At 48.4% G+C, this 22,650-nt stretch overlaps 1 protein-coding gene across 2 annotated transcripts; it reads left to right on the top strand.

The window, feature by feature from the left end:
• Window positions 1–1,823: 1,823 nt before the first annotated feature.
• rif1 (replication timing regulatory factor 1) lies at window positions 1,824–21,907 on the top strand. Of its 2 annotated transcripts, XM_070838031.1 has the most exons (36): window positions 1,824–1,957; window positions 2,357–2,405; window positions 3,139–3,275; window positions 3,380–3,458; window positions 3,584–3,680; window positions 3,782–3,912; window positions 3,997–4,091; window positions 4,894–5,083; window positions 5,219–5,311; window positions 5,671–5,809; window positions 5,906–6,057; window positions 7,259–7,373; window positions 8,416–8,592; window positions 8,681–8,791; window positions 9,119–9,181; window positions 9,903–10,006; window positions 10,499–10,585; window positions 10,684–10,757; window positions 11,292–11,472; window positions 11,616–11,723; window positions 11,839–11,988; window positions 12,125–12,224; window positions 12,307–12,596; window positions 12,685–12,887; window positions 13,069–13,162; window positions 13,256–13,387; window positions 14,084–14,226; window positions 14,312–14,401; window positions 14,491–14,545; window positions 15,262–18,351; window positions 18,467–18,595; window positions 18,686–18,772; window positions 19,888–20,003; window positions 20,114–20,264; window positions 20,344–20,494; window positions 20,960–21,907. In XM_070838031.1, exons 3-36 carry the CDS (start codon window positions 3,160–3,162, stop codon window positions 21,208–21,210), a joined length of 7,344 nt encoding a protein of 2,447 aa, XP_070694132.1. In that variant the 5' UTR covers window positions 1,824–1,957; window positions 2,357–2,405; window positions 3,139–3,159; the 3' UTR covers window positions 21,211–21,907. The 2 variants fall into 2 exon arrangements, with proteins under 2 accessions (XP_070694132.1, XP_070694131.1); XM_070838030.1 differs by lacking the exons at window positions 1,824–1,957; window positions 2,357–2,405; window positions 3,139–3,275; ... (1 more) ...; window positions 3,584–3,680; window positions 3,782–3,912 and having other exon boundaries at window positions 4,001–4,091; window positions 9,906–10,006.
• The last annotated feature ends 743 nt before the right edge of the window (window positions 21,908–22,650 follow it).

Genomic DNA, 22,650 nt, shown 5'->3' with positions numbered 1-22,650 from the left:
AGCAACAAAAAAATCTGAGGAGCCACTTGGGAGCCGAAAGAGCTGGCTCTCTAAAAAGAAACGAAATTCCCATCACTACTCTGTAACAGGATGTGATGGTCAATGGTGTCAAAAGCAGCACTCAGATCTAACCAGACCAGTACAGAGAGAAGTCCTCTGTCTGATGCACTCAGGTCTAACCAGACCAGGACAGAGAGAAGTCCTCTGTCTGATGCACTCAGATCTAACCAGACCAGGACAGAGAGAAGTCCTCTGTCTGATGCACTCAGGTCTAACCAGACCAGGACAGAGAGAAGTCCTCTGTCTGATGCACTCAGATCTAACCAGACCAGGACAGAGAGAAGTCCTCTGTCTGATGCACTCAGGTCTAACCAGACCAGGACAGAGAGAAGTCCTCTGTCTGATGCACTCAGATCTAACAAGACCAGGACAGAGAGAAGTCCTCTGTCTGATGCACTCAGGTCTAACAAGACCAGGACAGAGAGAAGTCCTCTGTCTGATGCACTCAGGTCTAACAAGACCAGGACAGAGAGAAGTCCTCTGTCTGATGCACTCAGGTCTAACAAGACCAGGACAGAGAGAAGTCCTCTGTCTGATGCACTCAGGTCTAACCAGACCAGGACAGAGAGAAGTCCTCTGTCTGATGCACTCAGGTCTAACCAGACCAGGACAGAGAGAAGTCCTCTGTCTGATGCACTCAGGTCTAACAAGACCAGGACAGAGAGAAGTCCTCTGTCTGATGCACTCAGGTCTAACAAGACCAGGACAGAGAGAAGTCCTCTGTCTGATGCACTCAGGTCTAACAAGACCAGGACAGAGAGAAGTCCTCTGTCTGATGCACTCAGGTCTAACCAGACCAGGACAGAGAGAAGTCCTCTGTCTGATGCACTCAGGTCTAACAAGACCAGGACAGAGAGAAGTCCTCTGTCTGATGCACTCAGGTCTAACAAGACCAGGACAGAGAGAAGTCCTCTGTCTGATGCACTCAGGTCTAACCAGACCAGGACAGAGAGAAGTCCTCTGTCTGATGCACTCAGGTCTAACCAGACCAGTACAGAGAGAAGTCCTCTGTCTGATGCACTCAGGTCTAACAAGACCAGGACAGAGAGAAGTCCTCTGTCTGATGCACTCAGGTCTAACCAGACCAGGACAGAGAGAAGTCCTCTGTCTGATGCACTCAGGTCTAACAAGACCAGGACAGAGAGAGGTCCTCTGTCTGATACCATAAGGAGGAGGTTTGTAACCTTCACCAGTGTCTCTGTGCTGTGGTTCGCTCTAAAACCTGACTGAAAGTCCTCAAATAGACTATTAGAGTTTAGAAAGTTAAACAGCTGATTGGCTGCTACTTTCTCCAGGATCTTGGAGAGAAAGGGAAGGTTGGATGAAGGTCTATAGTTGGCTGATACACCTGAATCAAGAGTGGAGGTTTAATTATGACTACTTTGAAGGACTGAGGTACGTAGCCTGTTAGAAAAGACTGATTGATCACATCCAGTAAGGACGTGTTAATTAAGGGCAGGACTTCCTCAAGTAGCCCAGTAGGAATGGGGTCTAGGAGACCAGCTGACGGTCTGGATGAGGAGATTACTGTTTTTATGTACTTCACGAACATGTTTTTGTTTCTGTTTATCAGTGGTTTTGTGTGACGTGTCCCCCCCCCAGCTGAGGCTCAGTCACTCTCCTGCTTGAGTCTGTCCCACCATCAGCTGCCTCCTCCTCCTATGAGATCGGAGGGGCGGGCCCGGATGTGACGTACATGGGGTCAAAGGTAATTTTGTACGTCGGCGTGGTGGTTTGGCGCCAGCAATTTCGCGGGGTAAGAGCACCAGGAAAAGCGGAACAAAACAAGGAGGCCCAGGTGTTAAAGCCGTGACCGTGATCCGTGCCGTGGAGCGGACTCTGGCTGGACGGAGCCCCGGCGTCTCTTGTGTCTGTGGGCTTGGTCCTGAGCTCCAAGGTGAGCACTCACTGGGCACTTTTGTTCGCTGGCGCCGTCTAGTTTCCTGTCGGTGAGTGTAAATGAAGCCCGGTCCTGCGGACAGGTGAGCGGACAGGTGAGGCGCGTGTCGCCGCGGTGTTATGAGCTCGTGAAGTGCAGCTGTGAGAGCGTGGAGCCCCGCTAGCTCCGGGCTGGACAAGCTAGCGCTGCTAACGCTGAAGCTAGCCGAGACTAGCCGAGACTAGCCCGGGCTGTCCGGCTGCTCCTGTCTCCAGTGTCACTGCAGCACCGCCTCACCCGCTGCCTGTGGCCCACTGGAGGCTGCTCGGATCGGATCGGATCGGATCGGGTTCAGACAGACACACTGTGTGTACACTGGTTAACATCTGACCCAAACTTTATCTCCACTCTCCACAGCTCTGGATCCAGCGGAGGGCGAGCTCATCTGGCCTGAAAGCTCACTGAGGTATGTCCATTACGATGTGTCGTCATGATGCCACCTGTGACAGGAGGCCATGGTAGCCTTGTCCCCCCCTACCCTGGGCCTTGTCCCCCCCCCTACCCTGGGCCTTGTCCCCCCCCCTACCCTGGGCCTTGCCCCCCCCTACCCTGGGCCTTGCCCCCCCCTACCCTGGGCCTTGTCCCCCCCCCTACCCTGGGCCTTGTCCTCCCCCCGGCCCTGTCCCCCACCCCCCACCCCAGGCCTTGTCCCCCCCCCTACCCTGGGCCTTGTCCCCCCCCCCCTACCCCGGGCCTATTGTGCATCACTGGCAAAGTGAACGAATGCAGATTCCGGCCGGCCATGACGCCTCCTCCACACGTGAGCAAGAGAGGCCATCAGTGGCTGCGCTTCTGTTAATGCAGCAGTTTAAAGGGCAGTTTCACCCCTTTTCCATGTTGGAAAGTCATAGATGGGTGTGATCTCTCCTCTGTCTATCTCCTCCTGTGAGGACTTCTCTCCCAGGCTGCCTGCGATTACTGAAGCTGCCTGTCAGATTCAGCTTAACGTTAATGCATTTTTACCCAGAGCTGCTGGTGTACAGTAGTAGCAGGAGACAGCATTGATGGATGTGGATGGGAGGCTTGACTGCTGTATTCAGGCAGTCAGTTCTGTGTTTCTACAGAGTGACCTGGTGTCTCCCCGTTTTCTCACATGACTCCCGACTCTCTCTTGCTTCCTGTGTGTTGCTCTGTCGAAGGTCTTGACGAAGTGGGTGATAATGATGGCGACGGCGGGGCCTCCCAGCAGCGCCAGCTTCCTCCCCCTGCTGGAGTCTCTGGAGGACGGCGCTGCTGAGCAGTCTGAGCAGACGGACGCCTACCTCACCATCGCCAAGTACGTTACTGTGCTACTCTTTGACAGACCTCTGGACATGTCTGAGCTTGTGTTGCCTCAGACACAACTCGAGTGTGAGTAAGAGGATGAATTTTGTCTTCCAGTCGGCTCAGTGGAGAGGAAGGCCGCCAGTTTCTGCCTGCAGTTGAGAAGCACTTTTCTCGTTTGGGCAAAGCCGCCTTGGTGAGTCTTTGGCACATGACCGACCCGCGTACAGCTGGGGGAACCTCGGACTGTCCCGTATTTTTATCAAAGCTCTTCGTTTCTATGATGCTAATCTATTCCAACGTCGTCTCATGTATTTTCAGACTCACATGAGCAGTCCGAATGCAGAGCTGAGCCAGGCTGCCCTGCAGGCTTTGGGGTTTTGTGTGTACCATTCTCATGTCGTCTCTGGAGCGCCTGGTACCTTTTCTTTTTTTATTCTTCAGTGTTGGTATTTCAGACGTGGCCTGGTGGGGTTAGCGTCTGTGAATGACGGTGATTCTCCTTTGTTTGTGTACCAGAAAGCCTTGCAGCAGAAATCCTAACGGCACTTTGCTCCCTGGTGGTGAAGTCGACGGATAAGAACACATGCACCAGAGCGTTGTGGGTCATCTCCAAACAGAGCTTCCCTCCAGATGTGGTTGCCAAAAAGGTGAGACACTTAGCTGTGTGGGACGGTGGCAGCGGAGGCCTGTAGGTATCCCAGTGCTGGTGTACTGATCCGTGTCTCCCTCAGGTGTCGTCCATACTGGACACACTGGAGAGTGTGTGGAGCAGAGAGGACATCCAGTCTGTGGTCATGGAGCACGAGGCCTTGAACGTTGTCATCAGGTAAAAGAACACGTTGACGCTTCATTGGATGCATCTCTATGCTCGAACAGGACCTGGATCACATGGTTACAGGTCTCCACTGGTGCACATACATGTGCATAATGGGACAAATCTGGCAATTTGTCATTGAGATGTATGTAATAGTTTGTCTTGCAGTAACATGGCCTCAGCAGTTTTCACGCATGACACTGGATTGGAGAATTACATGTATTTTGTCTTGGCGTATCATAAATGAATAGCAGGCCTTTTTCCCCGTGTCTTTACGAGTGAGACAGACAGAGGCCTGAAGAGTGTCACAAAAGGTTTTGTTTAACTGTCTTTATGACAAAAACTTGATTTTATTCATCATAAGCAGCTAGTAACCTCTATTGCCTAATTTTGATTTTAAGCATCAGTTCAGCTGCTATTGGGGACACTGAGGGACAGTTGACTTTGCACAGGTTTAGTCAGTAGGTAGACATTAGTGTGATAAACCCCTCTTTGGTTTGGTGTCAGGGGAAGTGTGCTGATCATATGGGAGTGGTGGTGACGGCGGCCTTCATTTCTGCTCTCACCCTGCAGGGTCCCCTGTGTTGGTTCAGTTAAACAGTCCAATAAGTCACCAGGGTGCCTTGAACTGTGTCTGATGTTGCTCTTTGTCATGATTTTTAAACCAGTTAGTGTAGTGTAACGCTGCATCCTGCCATAGGAGCTACACGTGCATGTTGTGTCCATGCTGAAACAAGTTCATTTATCATCCCGTGTACTGGTTGATCACAGGCCTGGTTCTGATTTTATTTTATTCTTTCCCGGGTATTTTCAGGATGCTGGAGCAGGTGCCGTCCCAGATGGGTGATGGAGTGGTACAGTGGGCGAAGCTGGTGGTCCCGCTGGTGGTCCACTCTGCCTCCAAGGTGCGCCTGCGGGCCGCAGCGGCCGTGGAGATGGGCATGCCTCTTCTCCTGCAGAACCAGATGGAGGTGGCTGCTGTCATCGAACCGATGATGTCCTCAGTGAGTGAGAGAGCGCGGGGCAGTAACGGTGTTGATTGAACCTTGTGGGATGAATGGACATGAGCAGTGCCTCAGCGGCTCTTAGTAAACACCAGAGGAAAGTAACTGCTGATGTGCCTCCATTTGTCTTCACAGAAACTGATCCCAGAGCTCCAGAAGCTGTTCATGTCCAAGAATGAGACCAATGTCCTGAAGCTCTGGCCCTTATTTGTAAAGCTGCTTGGGAAGGTAAAGTGTGTGCGTTTGTCTGTACACGTTATATCTGGACCACAGACTGGCGGGGCTGTTAAGATGGAGCTATTTAGCTGTCAGACATGTCTGAACTACGCCTACTTCAGGCAGCTGTATTGTGACAATAGAACATTGGATTGGACATTGGAGATTTACTATTCAAAGGTCTGAACTGAGGGTAAAGAGAACTCGATCAACGTCCTGGTTTGAAAAGATGAGCCTCAGTCCAGACTGACGTGGTCTCAGTTTGAGAGCATTATGTATGCATAGCTTTCAGTTAACAGAGAACCAAGATCTGCATTTGCGGTGTACCAACAGTCTGGATGTTGTCAGATTAAGCTGGTTTTCCTTCACAGCTGCTGCACAGAGGAGGTCCCTTCATCAACTCCCTGCTGCATCTGGAGGAACTTGGCTTCCGCAGCTCCTCTCCTACCATCAAGAAGATCGCCTTCATTGCTTGGAAGAGCCTCATAGATAACTTTGCTCTGAATCCAGGTGAGCCAGTCGACGGCTGGATCTTCTTTCTGAGCTCTTTGTTTTAGCTCTGTTGCCATAGCAAAGCTCTGAATTTCTGACGTGTCTCTCCTGAAGACATCCTGTGTAGTAGCAAACGTATGAAGCTCCTGATGCAGCCCCTGGCATCCATCCACGTGAGGACAGAGGCCCTGCTGCTCACCAAGGTGGAGGTCTGGTGGTACCTGGTAGTCCAGCTTGGGTCCAACCTGTCGCCCAACTTTGATCAGGTTTGACTCCTCCCTGTCTCACTCTCTGATTGTCCCAGCCAGGGTGCTGGAGTAAATCGGGACACATCCCACAGTACGCCCATGGTCTTCAGTGTTGGTTTCTAAATATGTGTGCATGTTCATACATTAACAGAATTCAGAGGTGACGTCCTGGAGACGTTTCTGTAGTAACCTAATGAAAGGACGTGTGTCAGTAACTCTTGGTCTTATTCGGACCTTTTCACCACGATGTTTCTTTTTCAGTCTGCTTTATTCGGATGCAGATATGAAAACATTTCAGTAATCAGCACAAAGACAGAAACATGCTCCGTGAGAAAGATGTCTGCTTGTGGACACACACAGTGTGTTGGTGTTGGTGATGATGAGGATTAATCTGAGATGGTGGTCTCATACGGATGGTGATGAAGGACATTGTGTTACATAACCTATTTTACATCCTACATGTGTTCATTTGAAGCCACACACAGACATGAGAGCTGATGCCATTTGAGTGTGAAGTTGGCTGATGTATGTGTAATAGCATCTTCATGTTGGGGAGCGTGTAATGTCATCTTTAATAACCAATCAGAGACAGCTATGTTTACATTAGGAACCAATCAGAAATGCCCCAGCCCATCGGGGGGACACGACAAGTTTAAAAACTGCTGCCAGAGAGATGTAGTTGTCGTACGTTGTCAGTCCTAACCCTTGATATTCCAGTGTTGTCTGAATGACAGAGTTTGTTGCGTGTCAGTTTTTGGTTCCTTCCAACCTGGTGCTGGTTAGTTATTTAAAATCAGTGACGGCTGGACAAGCAGAAGAAGACCAACCTGGTTTCAGTCTCCTTTTTGACAGTTTGAGTCTTGGTGTGCACACATCTCCAGTATGACAGGGCTGCCAGATACATACATGGAGTTATGTGTGAAATATGTTAGCTTTGCTGTAGAAAAGCTGTCAGCTGTCCCAAACCCGGCAATAACTGCTCAGTGTCAGATGAGTTTGCAGCTCCTTGGCTAGGTCCCTTGGTCACTCTGTACACAACAGCTGACTGACAGTTTTGCTGCGCTACAAGCTCTCTTACTGAATGAATAATGGATTCACATGTACTAACGTGCACGTCTTTATGTCCTCTCAGTTAATGATGTTAAATTGTCCTCTCATTGAAAAGGTCTAATGTTTGACGTCCTGAGACGTGCAGATGACAGCATGTTTGTCTCTCCAGGTTGCTGCTCCTCTGCTTCAGTGCACCATTGGATCCGACTCCTCCTCGGTCCCGGGCACCCCCTCTAGAGCCATCGGTCAGAATGGTGCCGTTATACCTGGCACACCCAAGACTGGTACGTTCCAATGTCCACCCCCCTCCACAGAGGCCTGTTGGCCCCCTAGACCAGCTTACACAAATACTGAGACCTTACAGGAGGGGGAGGGCTGGGGGCTTGGCTGGGACCCATTGGGCAGTTGGGAGTTCAAAAAATAAGGTGATGGGATGGGGGGGGGGGTATTTATAGATGATTTACAGAAGTGAGTTCCTTGACTTACGATTTTAATGATCACACTGTGTTGAAGTAGCTGCTCCAACAGATTGGACATTAAACTCACGGTCTCACGTGTGAAGGAGGCCGACTGGACCCGAGATCATCAACTCAGAGCGTCTGTTTAAACAGCAGCGTTATCAGATGACCTCATCTTTGGTTTCAATGCAGAGGAGAACACCTTTTCTCTACGGCACCACCAGCAGGTCTGCCTTATGGCGCGTTTCCACTAGCACCTCCTGGACTCGACTCCACTTGACTCGGTTTGGTTGCGTTTCCACCAGCCCTGGTACCAGGTACTATTTTAGTACCACCTCGGCCGGGGTTCCAAGCGAGCTGAGTCGAGCTGAAGGCTGCAGACTGCAGGCCACTGATTGGCCAGGGAGTGACGTCACTGGATGAATCACGAGAGCGACTCGTTCACAAGAATCAGACCCGCCGTTTTTAAAACCCTGGAAACAGACTGAGCGTTTTTATTATTTCTGTGAACGAGGTAAACGGATACACACAAACCAAATGCTCCATGTCCTTAGTTGTGTTTGTTTGTGCCACATACAAATTACGCCACCGGAGTTTCGGGTCGCCTTGCTATGACGACCCCCCCACTTTGAGGTGGTACGCTACTGTAATGGAAAATCAACCAAGCTGAGTAGAGCTGAGTAGGTACTAGTGAAAACGCGCCATTAGACAACTGCTCTGTCTGGGATTCTGTGGCTCCCACAAGACCATCACAAATATTGTGTGGTTGGGCGGTTTAAACTTTGCTGTGGGCCGGAGGGAGGGGTGCGTAGTGCTGGTCAGAAATCCAGCGGGGTGAGACTGTAATTTGTATTTATTTTTTTCGCAGGCACTCCAGGCTTCAACGGCTCAGCCAATTCATCTCGGATGAGCCTGAACTCCAGCGTCCACATCCCCACGACCTTCCCCTCCATCCAGCTGCTGGGCCTGGAGATGTTGCTCCACTTTTTTCTGGGACCAGAGGTCACTGCCACAGCAGCAAAGAACAAACTGGTGCTGAGTCTTGGTGAGAGTCAGAGCCCAGCTCTCCTGCCTGTACAGGCAGCGGCCTGCTGATCTTAAACTTGGTTTAATTATGTCCCGTTTGTTTGCAGAACCCGTGAACCACCCGCTTCTCTCTAGTGCATCCACTTTCACTAAGCATGCTGCTGTGCTCACCTCGCACACCAGAGATGGATTCATCAACGTCGGCAGAGACGCTCCAGGTGAGCGCCACACCTGTATCTGACTAACGTCCTTTTGCTAGCGAGTCTGTGGTGTGTGGAAATGCCCAGAATTCACAAACATGGAATCGGCTGTTCTTGACAGTGTGTCTGACTGAAGTCTTACAGGGACCCGACTAAAGATGCAGTAACTTCATTTCTTGGTGTGCAAGAAATGAACAAAATTAGGTCTGCAGTAGAAACAACGTGGGGGCCAGCGTTGGTGGGGGCGTGCTGTTTAAGTCCCTCTGTGAGCCATTATAATGTATAACAGTAACAATGAGTAACAGATGAATGCGTTACGGTTTTTCTCTTGTGCTCCTCCTACAGCTCCTCTTCTGGCCGTCATATGGACGAGTCTTGTCCGCTTTGTCAACGTAACGATAGAGTCCGGTAAGTTCCTGGAAGTCAAGTAATTTGGTTGGAAGTTCACATGAATGTTGTGCTCATTTGCTCCACCTTTCTAATCTGATGTCCCGGCAGTGGATCAGAGGAATCGTTACGGTTTTGTGTTTAAGCACCGAATGCTGCAGCCCATCGACTCATTTTCTTTGTCAGCACTTTCTACTTTTGTTGGGCAGTAAACACACGAGCCTTCTGTCTTTCCTCACTGCCACAGTAATCCATGTTTGACAGAACTGACTGAACAAGCATGATTACTTTAAGTCCAGCTTTTAAATGAAGGGCTGAATAAGACTCCTAATGACTGATGCTCCCACTGCTTTGTCTAATGGCCTAATAGAAAACCATTTGAGCTATTGTTGTGGCTGCTGCTCCGCACGATGGGGGCTTAAAGCTGTGGTTCTCATCTCGCAGCTCCACATAGAGTATTCGGACTGGGTCCCGGCTCTGTCGTTTGGGAGAAGGACCAGTGAGGGTTTGTCCTGCTCTCCTGCCTGGCCCAGTCTCAGTATCATCAGTTTAAGTCTGAGGGCTCAGAGCCTTGTGGTCTGGACCGCTGTGCAGAGGAAAACACACTGAGGGGTCCGGCAGCCCCAATGATGACTCTCCTCTCTTCAGCCAGAACATCTCCTACTCGGGTGAAACCTGAAAAGTTTGCACGGTGTAGTGCTGATGTTGTTTTTTTTCTTTTCTTGTGGGCCCTGGCTGTCAGCAGGTAGTAAGAAGGAGCGTCAGGGCTGTGAGGTGCTGACACTGATGCTTCAGGCTCTGCAGAGCATCGTCGCCTCAGAAGCTGTGCCTGCAGACAAAGTCCTGGTAAGAAACCAGGGTCAGAAACCCTCAAGTGTGATGTGCTGCACCTCATCGGTCTCATCTGTCATGTGTCTCGCTCACTGCAGCTACACACACAATAATCTGTATGCATGTCTCATTGAGACTAAAATGTACATGTGCTTTATAAGCTCAGAGCTGTCCAGAACTTTAAGACATTACACGTACTCGCAGGCAGTATTTGCTTGTTTTGCTACCAGAAACCTGAGAAGGGGCATAGTGCCCCATCAAAGTAATCAGCCTCAATCAGAAAAAACACACAACATCTTTTAGGAGGAAAATGAATGTTCCCCTCATCCTTTTGACGTGCGATGGTTTGCCGCTTCAGTGACTCTCGGTCTCCTCAACTGGCTGCATGAGACTGATTTGAAAATGTTAATTGTTTTGTTTATTGGTTTGATTCAGTTTCTAGAATGTGTTGTGGATAAAATGTCTAAAATCCCAATATCCATTCAGCTGTTAAACCTTTGACCTCAGATTCTGTTTGAGGCCACAGTGAACGGTATCCCCCAGAGAGTCCTCGGCTCGGCCTCCTACCAAGTGGGCAAGATGGATGTGCTGAATGTGAGTGCCTCCAGGCCACTGCTCTTACTCACATGTGTTCAGTATTCATAGACACGCTCACAAAGCGGTTTTGTTAAACTTTGTACTTCATTTGTCAGGGAACACCAGCTCTGTTCCTCATCCTGCTCCTCTACAACAGCAGCATGCTGGCAGCCTACATAGAGGACGACAGGTGGGTTCAGCATCTACTCACCTCTGGAATCTGTGCTTTCTTTTGCTTTCAGTCCAAACAAAAGAAAAGCAATCCGTTTCCTTTTTAGCTTTTTAATCCGAAACTGCTCAGACCTGCTGAGCCTGAGGGGCCGACAGGTGAGTCGCTCGTTAGACCAGTCGGTAAGGTGAAGTCATGTTCAGTATTTACTCAGTGACTTGAAGTGCAGCACTGACGTCTGGTGTCTGTCGTAATGTAGTGTGGTTGTCATGGTTACCAGAGGGCTCTCCCGTGTCACGACTATCATTATTGAATAATGATTAATGTGCAATAGTAATATTATTTACCCTGGGTAGAGTGAGTGTCGTCGACTATGGTGCCCCCCTCCCCGGTGGTGCAAACCTGAACTGCAGGATGAGTTTGAAGTAATCCACCAATCTTTTATAGTTGTAATGAATTTAGAAAAAAGATCCGGCCCTAAAAGCTAACCACCTTAATACATCGTTAAGCTCTACATCTACAGTAAACAGTCTTTGTGTCTTTCTGTCTGTGCAGGTTTTTCCACTGCCTCCAAACGCTGGTGGGCTGTGGTCTGTCAGGCCCCACTTCCCCTCTGGCGTTTGGGGAGGCGGTGCTGGGCGCCATCAGAGGCAGCACTGGCTCTCTGCAGAACAAGGAGCAGCTGTGGAGGATGTGGAGTGTGGTGGTGAGCCCGCTCACCGACACCATCACACAGGTAGGCAGAGCGGCCCAGTCATGCCAGAACAGGAGTGTGAGCAGCTTGGATCAGAGCCTTGACAGCTGTGAGGGAGCCTGAGCAGAACACTACATAACTTTAATCTCTCACGAGTAACATTTTCAATCCCTCCTTTTGTACAGTCTAATGAAGTCAACCAAGGTGACGCTCTGGAGCACAACTTCAGTGCCATGCACTCGGCCTTGTTGTTCCCCATCACACACTTGCTGCATGGCGACGCACTACAGCCGGTAGGTTTGTTTGAAAATTTTTTTTTTTTTTTTACCGACACCACTACCATGAATCCAGTTTTCACTGTGCCGAAAACAGAATAGTGTTCTGAATGTGATGCTGGTGTCTGCTCAGGTGGCCCAGAGGTCGATGCTCTGCACCTGGTCCAAGCTGTACAAAGTGTTTGCCCGCTGCTCTGCGCTGGTGGTCACAGCTGAGGAGAACATCTGCTGCGAGGAACTCTGTGCAAAGATGGAAGCTGCGACAGACAGAGATGCCCTGATGGTGAGACAGTTTTAGCGTGTAATTTCCTGCAGTTTGCTTTTAGATTAGAAGTTATTCCTCCTGACATTATGGGATTTTCAAAATAATAGTTTGACTTGTTTTGTTGTTGACATATTGATACTGTGTGATCTTCCAGGTTCCTTCAACGTTAAATGCTGTTGCCAGTATCCTCCAAGTCATGGTGGAATGTGTGGACTTCTCACCGTACACTCCTCAGTTTCAGCAGAAGCTCAAGTGTAAGAATTTATGCTTACTGTATCTCAGTCTCACGCTTGGATTAAATGGAGAATTCACTACTTTACACCCTGGTCTCTCCAGCTCCTCACACTCCAGTAAACTGGATGAAGAAGAGGAGTAAGGTCCTGGGGAATCTGTCCACCTTCCAGTCCTTGCTGGTTCAGTGTCTCGAGGTTTACCTGGAGGGCCCTGAAGATTCCTCTGACGCCACAGGACTGGCCCTGGTCTCTGTCCTGTCCGCTCTCTTTACCAACCTTGTTCTCGCCAACACTGTGAAAGAAGTCCTGACGACTCTGATTCAACCTCTCGCCCTCCTCTACAAACAGGCGACCAGTGAGTCGCCCAGATTCACCTCACAGCTTCTAGCAAAGGTGGGCTTTGTCGAAAATAAGAAATGCTTAAAAACTGGTTTGCCTTTTAAGCATCGACTGAGTGCCCTTTGCCTCTCTGCTCCTGCAGCTGGAAAAGCTTCTCGGTGAGGTCCTCGGCTGCCTGCAGGCCCGCTCTACTTTGGCGTACAACAGTGAACTCCTGGCTCTGCTTTCGCCTCTGCTCTCTGTGTTGTTTCCGCACAAAAACAAGCAGCTCCGTACCTCTGTCACCCAGTTCTGGAACTCCACCTTTGCCAACTCGGTCAGCCTCACTTACCCCGATGATATCAGGTGACAGTCGTCAGGTCGTATTTAATTCTGGGTTCACAGTTTGACCCAAAGCAAAAGGTCCAATTTTCTTCCTCTAAAGTCAAGATGATTACCTACTGCCTGAATGGGAATGCAACAATAGAAAAGCCATCCTTTTAAGTGGGCTTGCAGCAGCCTTATCAGTCTCTGTTTTTGCACACAGACCAATATTAAGCCAAGTGAAGCAGAAGACTCCGATCATTGTTCCTGGCTTTGAGCTTGTCGGTGTTCCTGATGAGCTCAGTGGACAGTACTCAGTGAGTTGTTTACCTGTTTTTAGTGTTGAGATTTCAGCCATGTTCACTGCTCTCTGTTCTCATTGTTGTTTTTGTGGCCGTTTCTTTGTGCAGAGTGAGAGTTCCCAGTTGGAGACCAAGCTCAGTGGGATGCCGGTTTCATCTGTGGGGAAGAGGGACTCGCTGCCGGGAAAGGTTGCTGAGCTCAAGGACAGGAGCTCCACGAAGATCTCCAAGCCAGTTTCTGTAAGTTTGGACTTACGCATGGCGCGTCCCTCTTGAATTGTGGTCCTGACAGTGTGATGAAATCTATTGAAAAAACGGTTGTCAGTTGAACCGAACTGGTGAGCAGTGGCCTCACTGTTTAAGACACGGACATGCGACTGCAACGTCTCAAGTTTGACCAGTGACCATTGTTGCATCTTTCTTCTCGCTAATTTCCTGTCAGCTCTCTGCTGAACAAAACAATTGACCGGAATGCATACAGAAGTCAACATAGGTGTATATTGATTAGTGATTTTCTACATGTATGTGATGTATTTAGATATTGTTTGCCGGATGTCCTGTGATAGAAACATGATTTTAAATTTTTCACTAAGAGTTTACAACGTTCTCATTTGATTGCAAAGACAAAATGATGAGACATATGTTAGGGAGGGACATGTGTATTTTACACCAAAGCACAGATTTATGGATATGTACACCACCTGTATTTGCATGGAGACATGTTTTTGTGTTCTGGTGTCACTGGCAACAAGATGTATATTTTTCATTTAAAAATGGAGCTGGGCAAAATGTGTTTGGAATATTTTCCTTCTCACTTAAATGTTACAGTAGCGGAAAGACTCCTTGCTTTCTCTCAATGCAGGTTGTGTATGTTCTACTAATCTTTCCTTGTTTTTTTTAAATTTTTATATAATCATCCTTTGCACCCGTAAACAGACAAAGCTGGACTTTGGCTCTCCGAAGCTGCATCGCAGAGAGGTTTTGGAGGAAGAGGCCTCCATCGACTTTGTCTTCATTCCACCTGAGACAAAGGAGCGAGTTCTGACGGAGCACCAGAAGGAGGTGAAGAGGACCAAAAGGTGAGACTTTCTGTCCGCCTGTGGTGTCTATAAAATGCAAGTTGTCAGTCTTGTTTGCTAATTGCTAATGTTTTCTTTGGCACAGGGTTGACATCCCTGCCATGTACAACAACCTTGATGCTTCTCTGGATACAACAGTTTTCACTCAGTACACCCAGAGCCAAGAAGACTCTTTGTAAGTTCAGAGCATCAGCTACCAGAGTCGAGCTTAATGCTGCTCTCATGAAAACCAGCATTCATATAATAAACCCCTTTTTTCTACAGGGACAAACTGCCAACTGAACAAGCTGACGATGTTACCAAAGTGGCTCCTGGCAAGGTAATGAAGCACACATCCCCATCACAGCAAAACAAAAAGTATCCTCACTGCTGGGACAGAGTCCACTGGGAGCCTGCCCTGTCCTGGTTTCCATTCTGTCTTGTCTGTCTTGTAAGTTGTCTCTTGCTGTGCTTAATGGCTCACACAGACCATGCTTATTTTGGGCACAACTCTGACCTGAGGTTTAGTGTGAAATTCATTAAAGGTAACGTCTCCAGGTTGAACTGGTAATCCAGAAATCATTAGGAGCAATAATCAAGGTTGGGGATGGAATGTGCTGTCTTACACCAAACTGAATGCTTTAAAGGACATTTTCAGGTTACGTCATGCAATGTTGTAATCAGTCACAATTCATCATCAAAAAGGTTTGAAATTAGAAGTTGTCGTGTTAATGATGCAGCTCCATGAAAACACCTGTCTATTCAAAGGCTGACGAGGTCTGGACCTTTGGAACATTGTAGGTACTGTAGTAACTCCAAAGTGTCAGAAAGGGGAAACTGTCACACTGCATATGTCCACAGTAAAAATGTTTCATTCTTTGGAGTCAAAGTTACGAAAGACCAGAATATTCTTGTATGTAATTTATCTGTGATGATTTGAATTTGCATTTGTCACTTGCGTTTTCTACATGTCCACAATTTAAAAGCATCTCTGTTTGGCCTGATCTATATCCCTGCAGGCAGATATAGTTACTTAGTTGCTTTGGTTTCTTTCAGGTTGCTCAGGAAGAAGTGGAAAATGGGGAAGACACTGAAGTTCTAAATAAAGAGACTCAAGACTATGCCAGCCCACAAACTGTGAACATGACAGAAAACCACAAGCAGGAAGAGATGATTCCTGAGTCAGCAGATGTTTCTGTTGTTGATGATGCCAAGAGGGATGACGCAGCACAAGAAAGCACAAGTCCTAACATCTCTACAGATTCGGTTTCAGGGACTCCGCAGAAACCCTACAGTCGCCGTCAGTCCTTTATCACTTTGGAGAAGTATGCTGAGGGAAAACCTGCCAGCCCCAGCGGTGGGTCCACATTCACAGGTCCCCTCATGAAGACGTCCAGTAGCCTGGAAGGCTGCAACACTAAAAAGACATCATCCTTCCAGGCTTCTCAGACGTCCACTGGTCCAAACTCTCAGGATTCCCAGCTCACAGAGACGCATAACATGAACTCACAGTGTCCTGCGAACCATCAGTCCCCTCTAAGGCCAAAAGACTCAACAAAAAGTAAGCCATTAAGGCTGACTGACAGACTGCCAAGTGACACAACGGAGGATGAGGATGTTATCCCGGACACCCAAACTGAAGTGAAGACTAAGGAAAGTACAAAAATAGCTTCTGCATTGGAGGAAATGAAACCCTCAAGCCAAGAGGAAGAATCTGAACCACCTCTGGACGATTCTCAGTCCTCTATGACCCAGACTTCTCCAGGTGAACCTAGGCGGTCTGGACGCTACAGAGTCAGACCTCTGCTGCCTGGAGAGGACCCTGAGGAACAGGACAACAACTGCACACATTTCAAAAGGAGGCGTTCTGGAGAAGAACCTAAAAGTGAATCTTCAAAGTTGAGCTCAGTGCAAAACAGACCAAACACAAGAAGGAAACAAGCTGCTGAGCAGGACAGTGGCAGAGATGGATTGCGAACGAGGGCTCGGAAAGACAAGAGTGAGTCAAGCCAAAACAACTCTCAGGGAAGGCCAAACAAGAAGATCAAACTGTACAGCAAGTCGGAGGAGTTCCTTGATGAACCTGAACCCAGAAGGAGAAGCACCAGAGCGCAGGGGTCCAGCCAAACTGACTCGCAGTCTGATCATGAAATCCAGTCTCAGGGTAAGCACGGTCGCCGAAGCAAATCATTGGAGATCAAAGAGGACGGCAGAATGAAGAAAAAGGTTTTGCCTGACAAGGAAGAGTCCAGCCAAATGGCCACACCTGAGGTTGGGCTTGTAGAACAGGCTGAAAAGCATGATAAGCCAAAAAAAAATTCTCAAATGATCACTTCTTCTCAGAAGGATGGCCAATCCCAAGAGTTTGAGCATGTAGAACAGACTGAAAAAAATGAAGATAATCTAAAGGAAGTTTCTCAAATAGTCACGTCTTCCCCTGAAATGAGTGGCCAAACCCAAGAGTTTGATCTTATAGTAAAGACCAAAAAGGAGGGGAGAGATTCTGAGATGGTTGCAACTAACGAGGAGTCCCGAGATGGAAAAAGCACAGCCAGCATGTCTGGTAATGAATCGGAGATCAAAGACAAACTGACGACAGGAGAAGTTATGGAGGACAACATTCATCAAGAGGGCTCTCAAGTGATCACACCCTCATCCTCTGACAGCCAGTCTCTGCGTAGATCCAGACGAAGCAAGGCATCACCTGAGGCAGCAGAGTCTGAAGATAAAAGTGGGAATAAAGAGTCATTAGGAAGGCAAAGTAGGTCCAATTCTCAGGCACCACTGTCAGCTGTTAGTCAGACAGAGGCCACAATTGGAGGTAGAACCAGAAGGAGCAAAGTACATGAGTCAAGTCCTAGCTCAACACCAGAGAGTTCTCAGTCATTAGATAATGCCGAATCCACGGGGTCCTCCCAAGGCAGGGGCAGATTGTCAAGACGAAGATCTTCTCAAGCATTAGTAGCTAATATAGAGACCTCAGGGTCTGAATCCTCAGAGACCAGAGATAATCCCCCTATGCCCAAAAAGAGAGGAAGGAAGCCTCGAGCATCTCTTCAAAGTCCTCTCACCCATGAATCTAAAGATATCAAAATTAATCACGGTGAATCTGATACTTCTCAAAAGGTGGATGGACAAAGCCTTGACGCTACAACAGATACAAATACGACAGATTTAAAGGATTCACTGAAAACACAAGAGTTGAACATTAACATTGAGAAGCAATGTAACGAAGAATCGCCAGTGCAGATGGAGGCTGACGCTGTTGTAGAGAAAACTGAGACAGACAATGTGGAGAGGAGCAGGTCGCTCAGTGCATCACCTGGGAAGGAGGAGCAAGAACAAACATCAACAAACATTGATAATTCCTCTTCACAAGAAAGTGACACGGGGGACGTACAGTGTGCTGACGGGCTCGACTCAGTTGGGATCAGTGCCGAACAGACTCAGGAAGCGTTGCCCAGTGACTCGTCTGTGTTATCAGTTGTGGACACACTGGCACCTCCTGTTGAGCCAACAGAGAAACTGCAGGACTCTGACTCTTCAGAGGAGATGGCTGAAGCGGTGTCTGAGCCTGCTGACGATGTTACAGAGAAACAAAACGACGATTCAAATTCAAACCACCTTGAAGATCCAGTTATTCCAGTGGAGGACACAGCTGAAGACAGCTGCTGTCCTTCAGTGGACCGTCCAAATGTCATAGATGACGCGTCAAAGCACGGGGACCAGTCTGCCTCCATCAGAGAGGTCAAATCATCAAACCAGCACCCAGAGGCCAGCGCTTGTGACGATGGCACGCCTCTACAGGAGAGCGATCAAGACGGCAAAACCCAGAGTGTAGAGTGTCAGGGCGAGGAGTACACTCAGACCGCCAACAAAGAGAACGCTGTAGGACCCAGTTTGGATGCTGCTCTGACTGATGACACTGAAGCGCTGCAAACATCAGAGTTGAGCAAAGATGTTCTTCACGGTTCTCCAGTGAAGCAGAAGGACCTGGAGGCTGTAATGGGGCTGGATGTCGGCCAAAGCCCCAGCAGTGGCAGGACCAGAGGAACCTGGTCTCCCTCAGCCTCCCCATCTACTAGTATTCTTAAAAAGGGCCAGAAGAGACCACTGGAGGACGAGTCTCCCTCACCTCTTGTCAAAGTAAGTGACATGCTCTTGTAAGTTACACAAATACATGAGCACCTCTGTCAAAACTGGAAAATGTGTTTGTTTGTACTGTGCTGGTAGCTTTTAATTTTCTCCTTTATCCTTGCAGTCCAGGCGTGTATCTTTTGCCAATCCAATCCAACAGCAGGAAACGGCTGACGACATTGATCGCCGCAGCCCTGCTGTCAGAACCAGCTCCCCCAGGAGGTCCAAAGTCAGCAGCATCCCACAGCCCAAGGTGTGGATGATGCCACCGTTGCTCTTAACTACTTCTTAAACAAAGGATCTGCTTTTATCTAACATGATGGCCTTCTGCTCCTTATTATAGTATGTCACTACTCCAACAAAGGGCTTGCTGATCCTGAGTCCCAGAAACCTGCACAGTCCAGGCTACAAGAGCTCCAAGAAATGCCTGGTACGCCCCCACACATAAACGACCAGCTGACAGACACCATCCTGGCCAATGTGTTGGCAAAGAACACACGCAGACTTGTCTTTTTACACAGCAGCAGACACGCTGCAATATCAGCATTCATTTAGAGCCATGTTTCTGTCCACAAGTCCCCTGTTCACTTTGTGTAGCTCTGGTTTGGCTGAGCAGGAGGTCAATGGGTTTTTAGCCATGTGGCTCCACCACTTCGGTCCACACTGAAATATTCCAGACACTATTGGATGGAACGCCGGGACATTTTGTACAGATGTTCATGGTCCTAAGAGAGTGACTCCCAGAAGCTGCTAACAGAAAGTTTGACGTGTTGATGGGAAGACGGGGACCACCGAAGGCCTGCGGACCTAATGACGTGTGCTCCGGCTACCATGCTAAGACCCTAAACCAAGATGGTAAACATTATAGCTGCTAAGCTTCAGCATGCAGCCATCATCATCCTCAGCTTGTTCTTGGTGCTGTGGTTAAGTTCAGTCTCAGATATCAGCATGGTAGTAGTTGCTGAGAACAGGCGACACAGTGAGACCAAACAGAGCAGTGAAGAGTCCTCGAACACTGATTCTGCTGCTCTTTTGTCATCCTTTTATCTTAATCATTTTATTCTGCACATTCTGCTTTATTTTCAAATCCTATTGTCTACATTACCCACAATGCAATTCAACCGTGGATAGTTTGGTCAGATTTGGATGTGTTGTGTTAGTGGTGGGTAATGTAGCGTCAAGAAGAGATGAACTGCAGACTCACTACTTGTTAACTCCCCTCAGATTTTTTTTCATTTTCAGACTCGTGAGGTAATTTCAGACCTGGTGCAGCTTCCTCTGAAGTCCCCAAAAGACTTTATTCAGCTTTATTCACATATACACTAGTACTCCTCAAGACCTGTGGACAGACTGATGTGAAAAAGTGGCATACTACCCCTCTAGTGTACATGAGTGGGTGGCTAAATGTCTACACAGAACTGGATGGAAATTCTGTGGGGGCTTCCTTACAAGCAACACAGAACATTTCATTTGATTCAGATGTAATTAAGTAATGTAATGAAATAAGGCTGTTGTTCCCAGTCACTGATCCGACCCTTTTTCCAGATTTCTGAAATGAGCCAAGAGGTGCGGCCTGTCTCCAGAGACTGTATCTACCCGGCCCTGGTTGGCTGCTCTGCACCTGTAGAGGCTGTGCTGCCTCAGATATCTTCCAACATGTGGTGAGTACAGCTCAGGGCTCATAGAATGAAAGCTTGTCAGTGGGTCCAGTAGTTGTGCTGTAAATCCATGGAAAGCCTAAACAGTCTGTGGGTGCTCTTGACTCATGTAGGTCTCGTGGGTTTGGGCAGCTTGTTCGCGCCAGAAACATCAAAACGGTGGGTGACCTCAGCGCTCTCACTCCCAGTGAAATCAAGACTCTGCCAATTCGCTCCCCAAAGATCTCCAATGTCAGAAAGGCACTTAAAGTCTATGAACAGCAGGTAAGAAAGGGCTCGGCTCCTATCACACGTTCACTGTACTAACAACGGTCAGCTAAACACCTGAACACCTCTCCTCCAGCGTAAAGGACGAGGTGGTGATGAATTGAAGAGTTTTGATGAAATGGAGATGGCTTCTGAACTGGAGGAGACCAGCACTCCCCAGAACCACGAAGAGGAGGAAGAGGAGGAAGAGGAGGAGGAGGAGGAGAAGGCCTCAGGCGAGACTCTGGGTATGTAACCTCTTTGATTTCTGATGGGAGTCACAACATGTAAACCCTGAAGCTGGCCGAGCAAGTCTCGACCCATCGTTACGCTTTTTTTAAGATGCATGTTGTCAGAGTTTGTGCAAGTCCACATTTCAGTCATGGAATTGTTGAAGATTAAATTGAAATTTTGGGAACGAAGTTTAAAAAACCCTTTGGGGTGGCTGAGGAGATCAAATCCACTGCACAGCACGTTAGCTTAGCTTAGCATAAAGACTGGAGACAGTCTGGCTATCAAATGTAACCTGTGGACAAAGTGTAGAAGTACCAAGTTGTGGTTTTGTTGTTTATTGTGAAGGGCGGGAAGACTTCGTTGCTGTGAAGCAGGAAGCTACACTATACTACACCTACAACTTCCTAGATGCCCCCCCACCCCCCTCCTCAGACTTGTCCTATTTAATGAGGTAAACAACATCATCTTTCTGTTTGCAGCGACAGAGCTGGTGGACGAGGCCATTCCTGCAGGTGGGGGTCCGGAGCACGACGGGGGTCAAACACCTGACCAGAGAGCTGGAGGGCTGCTGTCGGAGGTGGAGGCCCTGGCCTGCAAGATGACGCCTCTAGAACTGAGTTGGTGTTCGCCACAGCAGCTCGCTCAGATGCACGACGCGCTGGGCGGCCTGATGAGGCGCCTGGTCGCGGAGCTGCAGACGCGCCTCAGCCTCACAGACGACAAACCGTGAAGAGACGACTGCTTCTGCTGGATCAGACGGCCGCTCGGGTGCTACAAGGCACATCAAGAGATGGATCTACTGGACAGGAGCCTGCAGCAGAGGATAAAATGTTGTTTTATTCAGCCAGGCTTTGCAGACGGATGTGTTCAGTCAACACATTTTACAAAGGAGGATTTTATCATTTAAACTTGGCTCGGCCTCGTCTCTCCTTGAGTTTTTTATTCTGAATGAATGCTTGTGTCAGCTGTGTAGTGAATACAGTTTTAAGAAACACTCAAAGGGAAGTGCAGTCCCACTTTTTAAGCTGTCAGAAGAAAATGATTTTTAATAATCGTGGTCTCCGCATAGATGGTATTTTCCCACAATTCTCTGGACTTTGTAATGAAGGGCTGATGTGAGAGCACCAGTGTTTGTGGAGGAAAAATGGGTTTTTTTCTCCACATGCTGTTGACACCCTCCAGTTTTGTACATACGTTTTGTTTTGCCACCTCATCTCTCACGTTCCTGCTTTTACGCTGAGTCAGCTCACCAGTGCTTGTGTACATTTTGTAGCCTGTAAACCTTTTTTCTGTTTCTCTTTAACATCTTAGAGCATTTTTAATGTCCTGGAGCATACTGTAGATGGTAGGAGACCTGCTCTGCTGCACTCCCGTCTTTATTTGTGGTTTTAAACACTTCAATAAAAGACAGAACTACATATTTTGAAGCGAAGCGACATCTTCTAAGGTTTTTGTTGGACTTGCACACATGGGGTGATGACATACACACACGTCAGCAGAAATGGGCTGATTTGGTCTCTTACAGATCTGCATAAATCATGTGGTCTGTTAGGGAATCTCGTTATGACCATGAGCAAACTCTGTTGGGATTCTGCCACCCGGCAGGAGGGAGTCCCAACAGAGGCTGAGTGGGTCTTTTTTTTTTTTTTGAAAGGATAAGTTAATATTTTTTCAATGCTGGCTGAAAAAGGCAGTCTGGGCTCAGACGTTAATAAAGCTGGCGCTGTGTGCGGCCATCATTCCTCCTGCTCATACTGGCCATTAGCGGATCCCTTCCTGAAGTGATTTCAGTGGGAGTGATGGGGCAGAAACCACAGTATGCACATCCACCAGAAGCTAAAGGTCTCCAGCCCAGTCCCACTGGCCTCACTCATGGACTCTCCTCCAATCTGTGAGGACATGGGGTGTCCTGCTGTCTAATCGTCATGTGCACAAGGACCCTCGCACATTTTGTGTGAGGGAGAGAGAGAGAGCTAACTGCAGCTATAGCACTGACTGCAGGAACAGGACTAATAATTCTCATTCTGGTATTTAACTGAGGGAAACTCCAGGGGGAAACACATCTACGTGATAAAAGCAGTTCTCATGAAAATCACCTTGAAAAACAGTGCAAGCTCTGAGGCTCATCTGAATAAAGGGCTGTGGTCCTGAGCTGCACATGGTCGAAAAG

Source organism: Pempheris klunzingeri, chromosome 10, assembly GCF_042242105.1.
Source record: "Pempheris klunzingeri isolate RE-2024b chromosome 10, fPemKlu1.hap1, whole genome shotgun sequence".
NCBI classification, from domain to species: domain Eukaryota; kingdom Metazoa; phylum Chordata; class Actinopteri; order Acropomatiformes; family Pempheridae; genus Pempheris; species Pempheris klunzingeri.
Note: the sequence above shows the minus strand (reverse complement) of the source record. Positions and strands in the feature narration are given on the sequence as shown.

What these genes read in the sequence shown, in the direction of transcription:
- rif1 (XM_070838031.1), top strand. Translation starts at nt 3,160, where the DNA reads ATGATGGCGACGGCGGGGCCTCCCAGCAGCGCCAGCTTCCTCCCCCTG. An exon ending in GTTTGGGCAAAGCCGCCTTG is followed by an intron (nt 3,459 to 3,583) that starts GTGAGTCTTTGG and finishes ATGTATTTTCAG; the next exon opens with ACTCACATGAGCAGTCCGAA. An exon ending in TGTCGCCCAACTTTGATCAG is followed by an intron (nt 6,058 to 7,258) that starts GTTTGACTCCTC and finishes TTGTCTCTCCAG; the next exon opens with GTTGCTGCTCCTCTGCTTCA.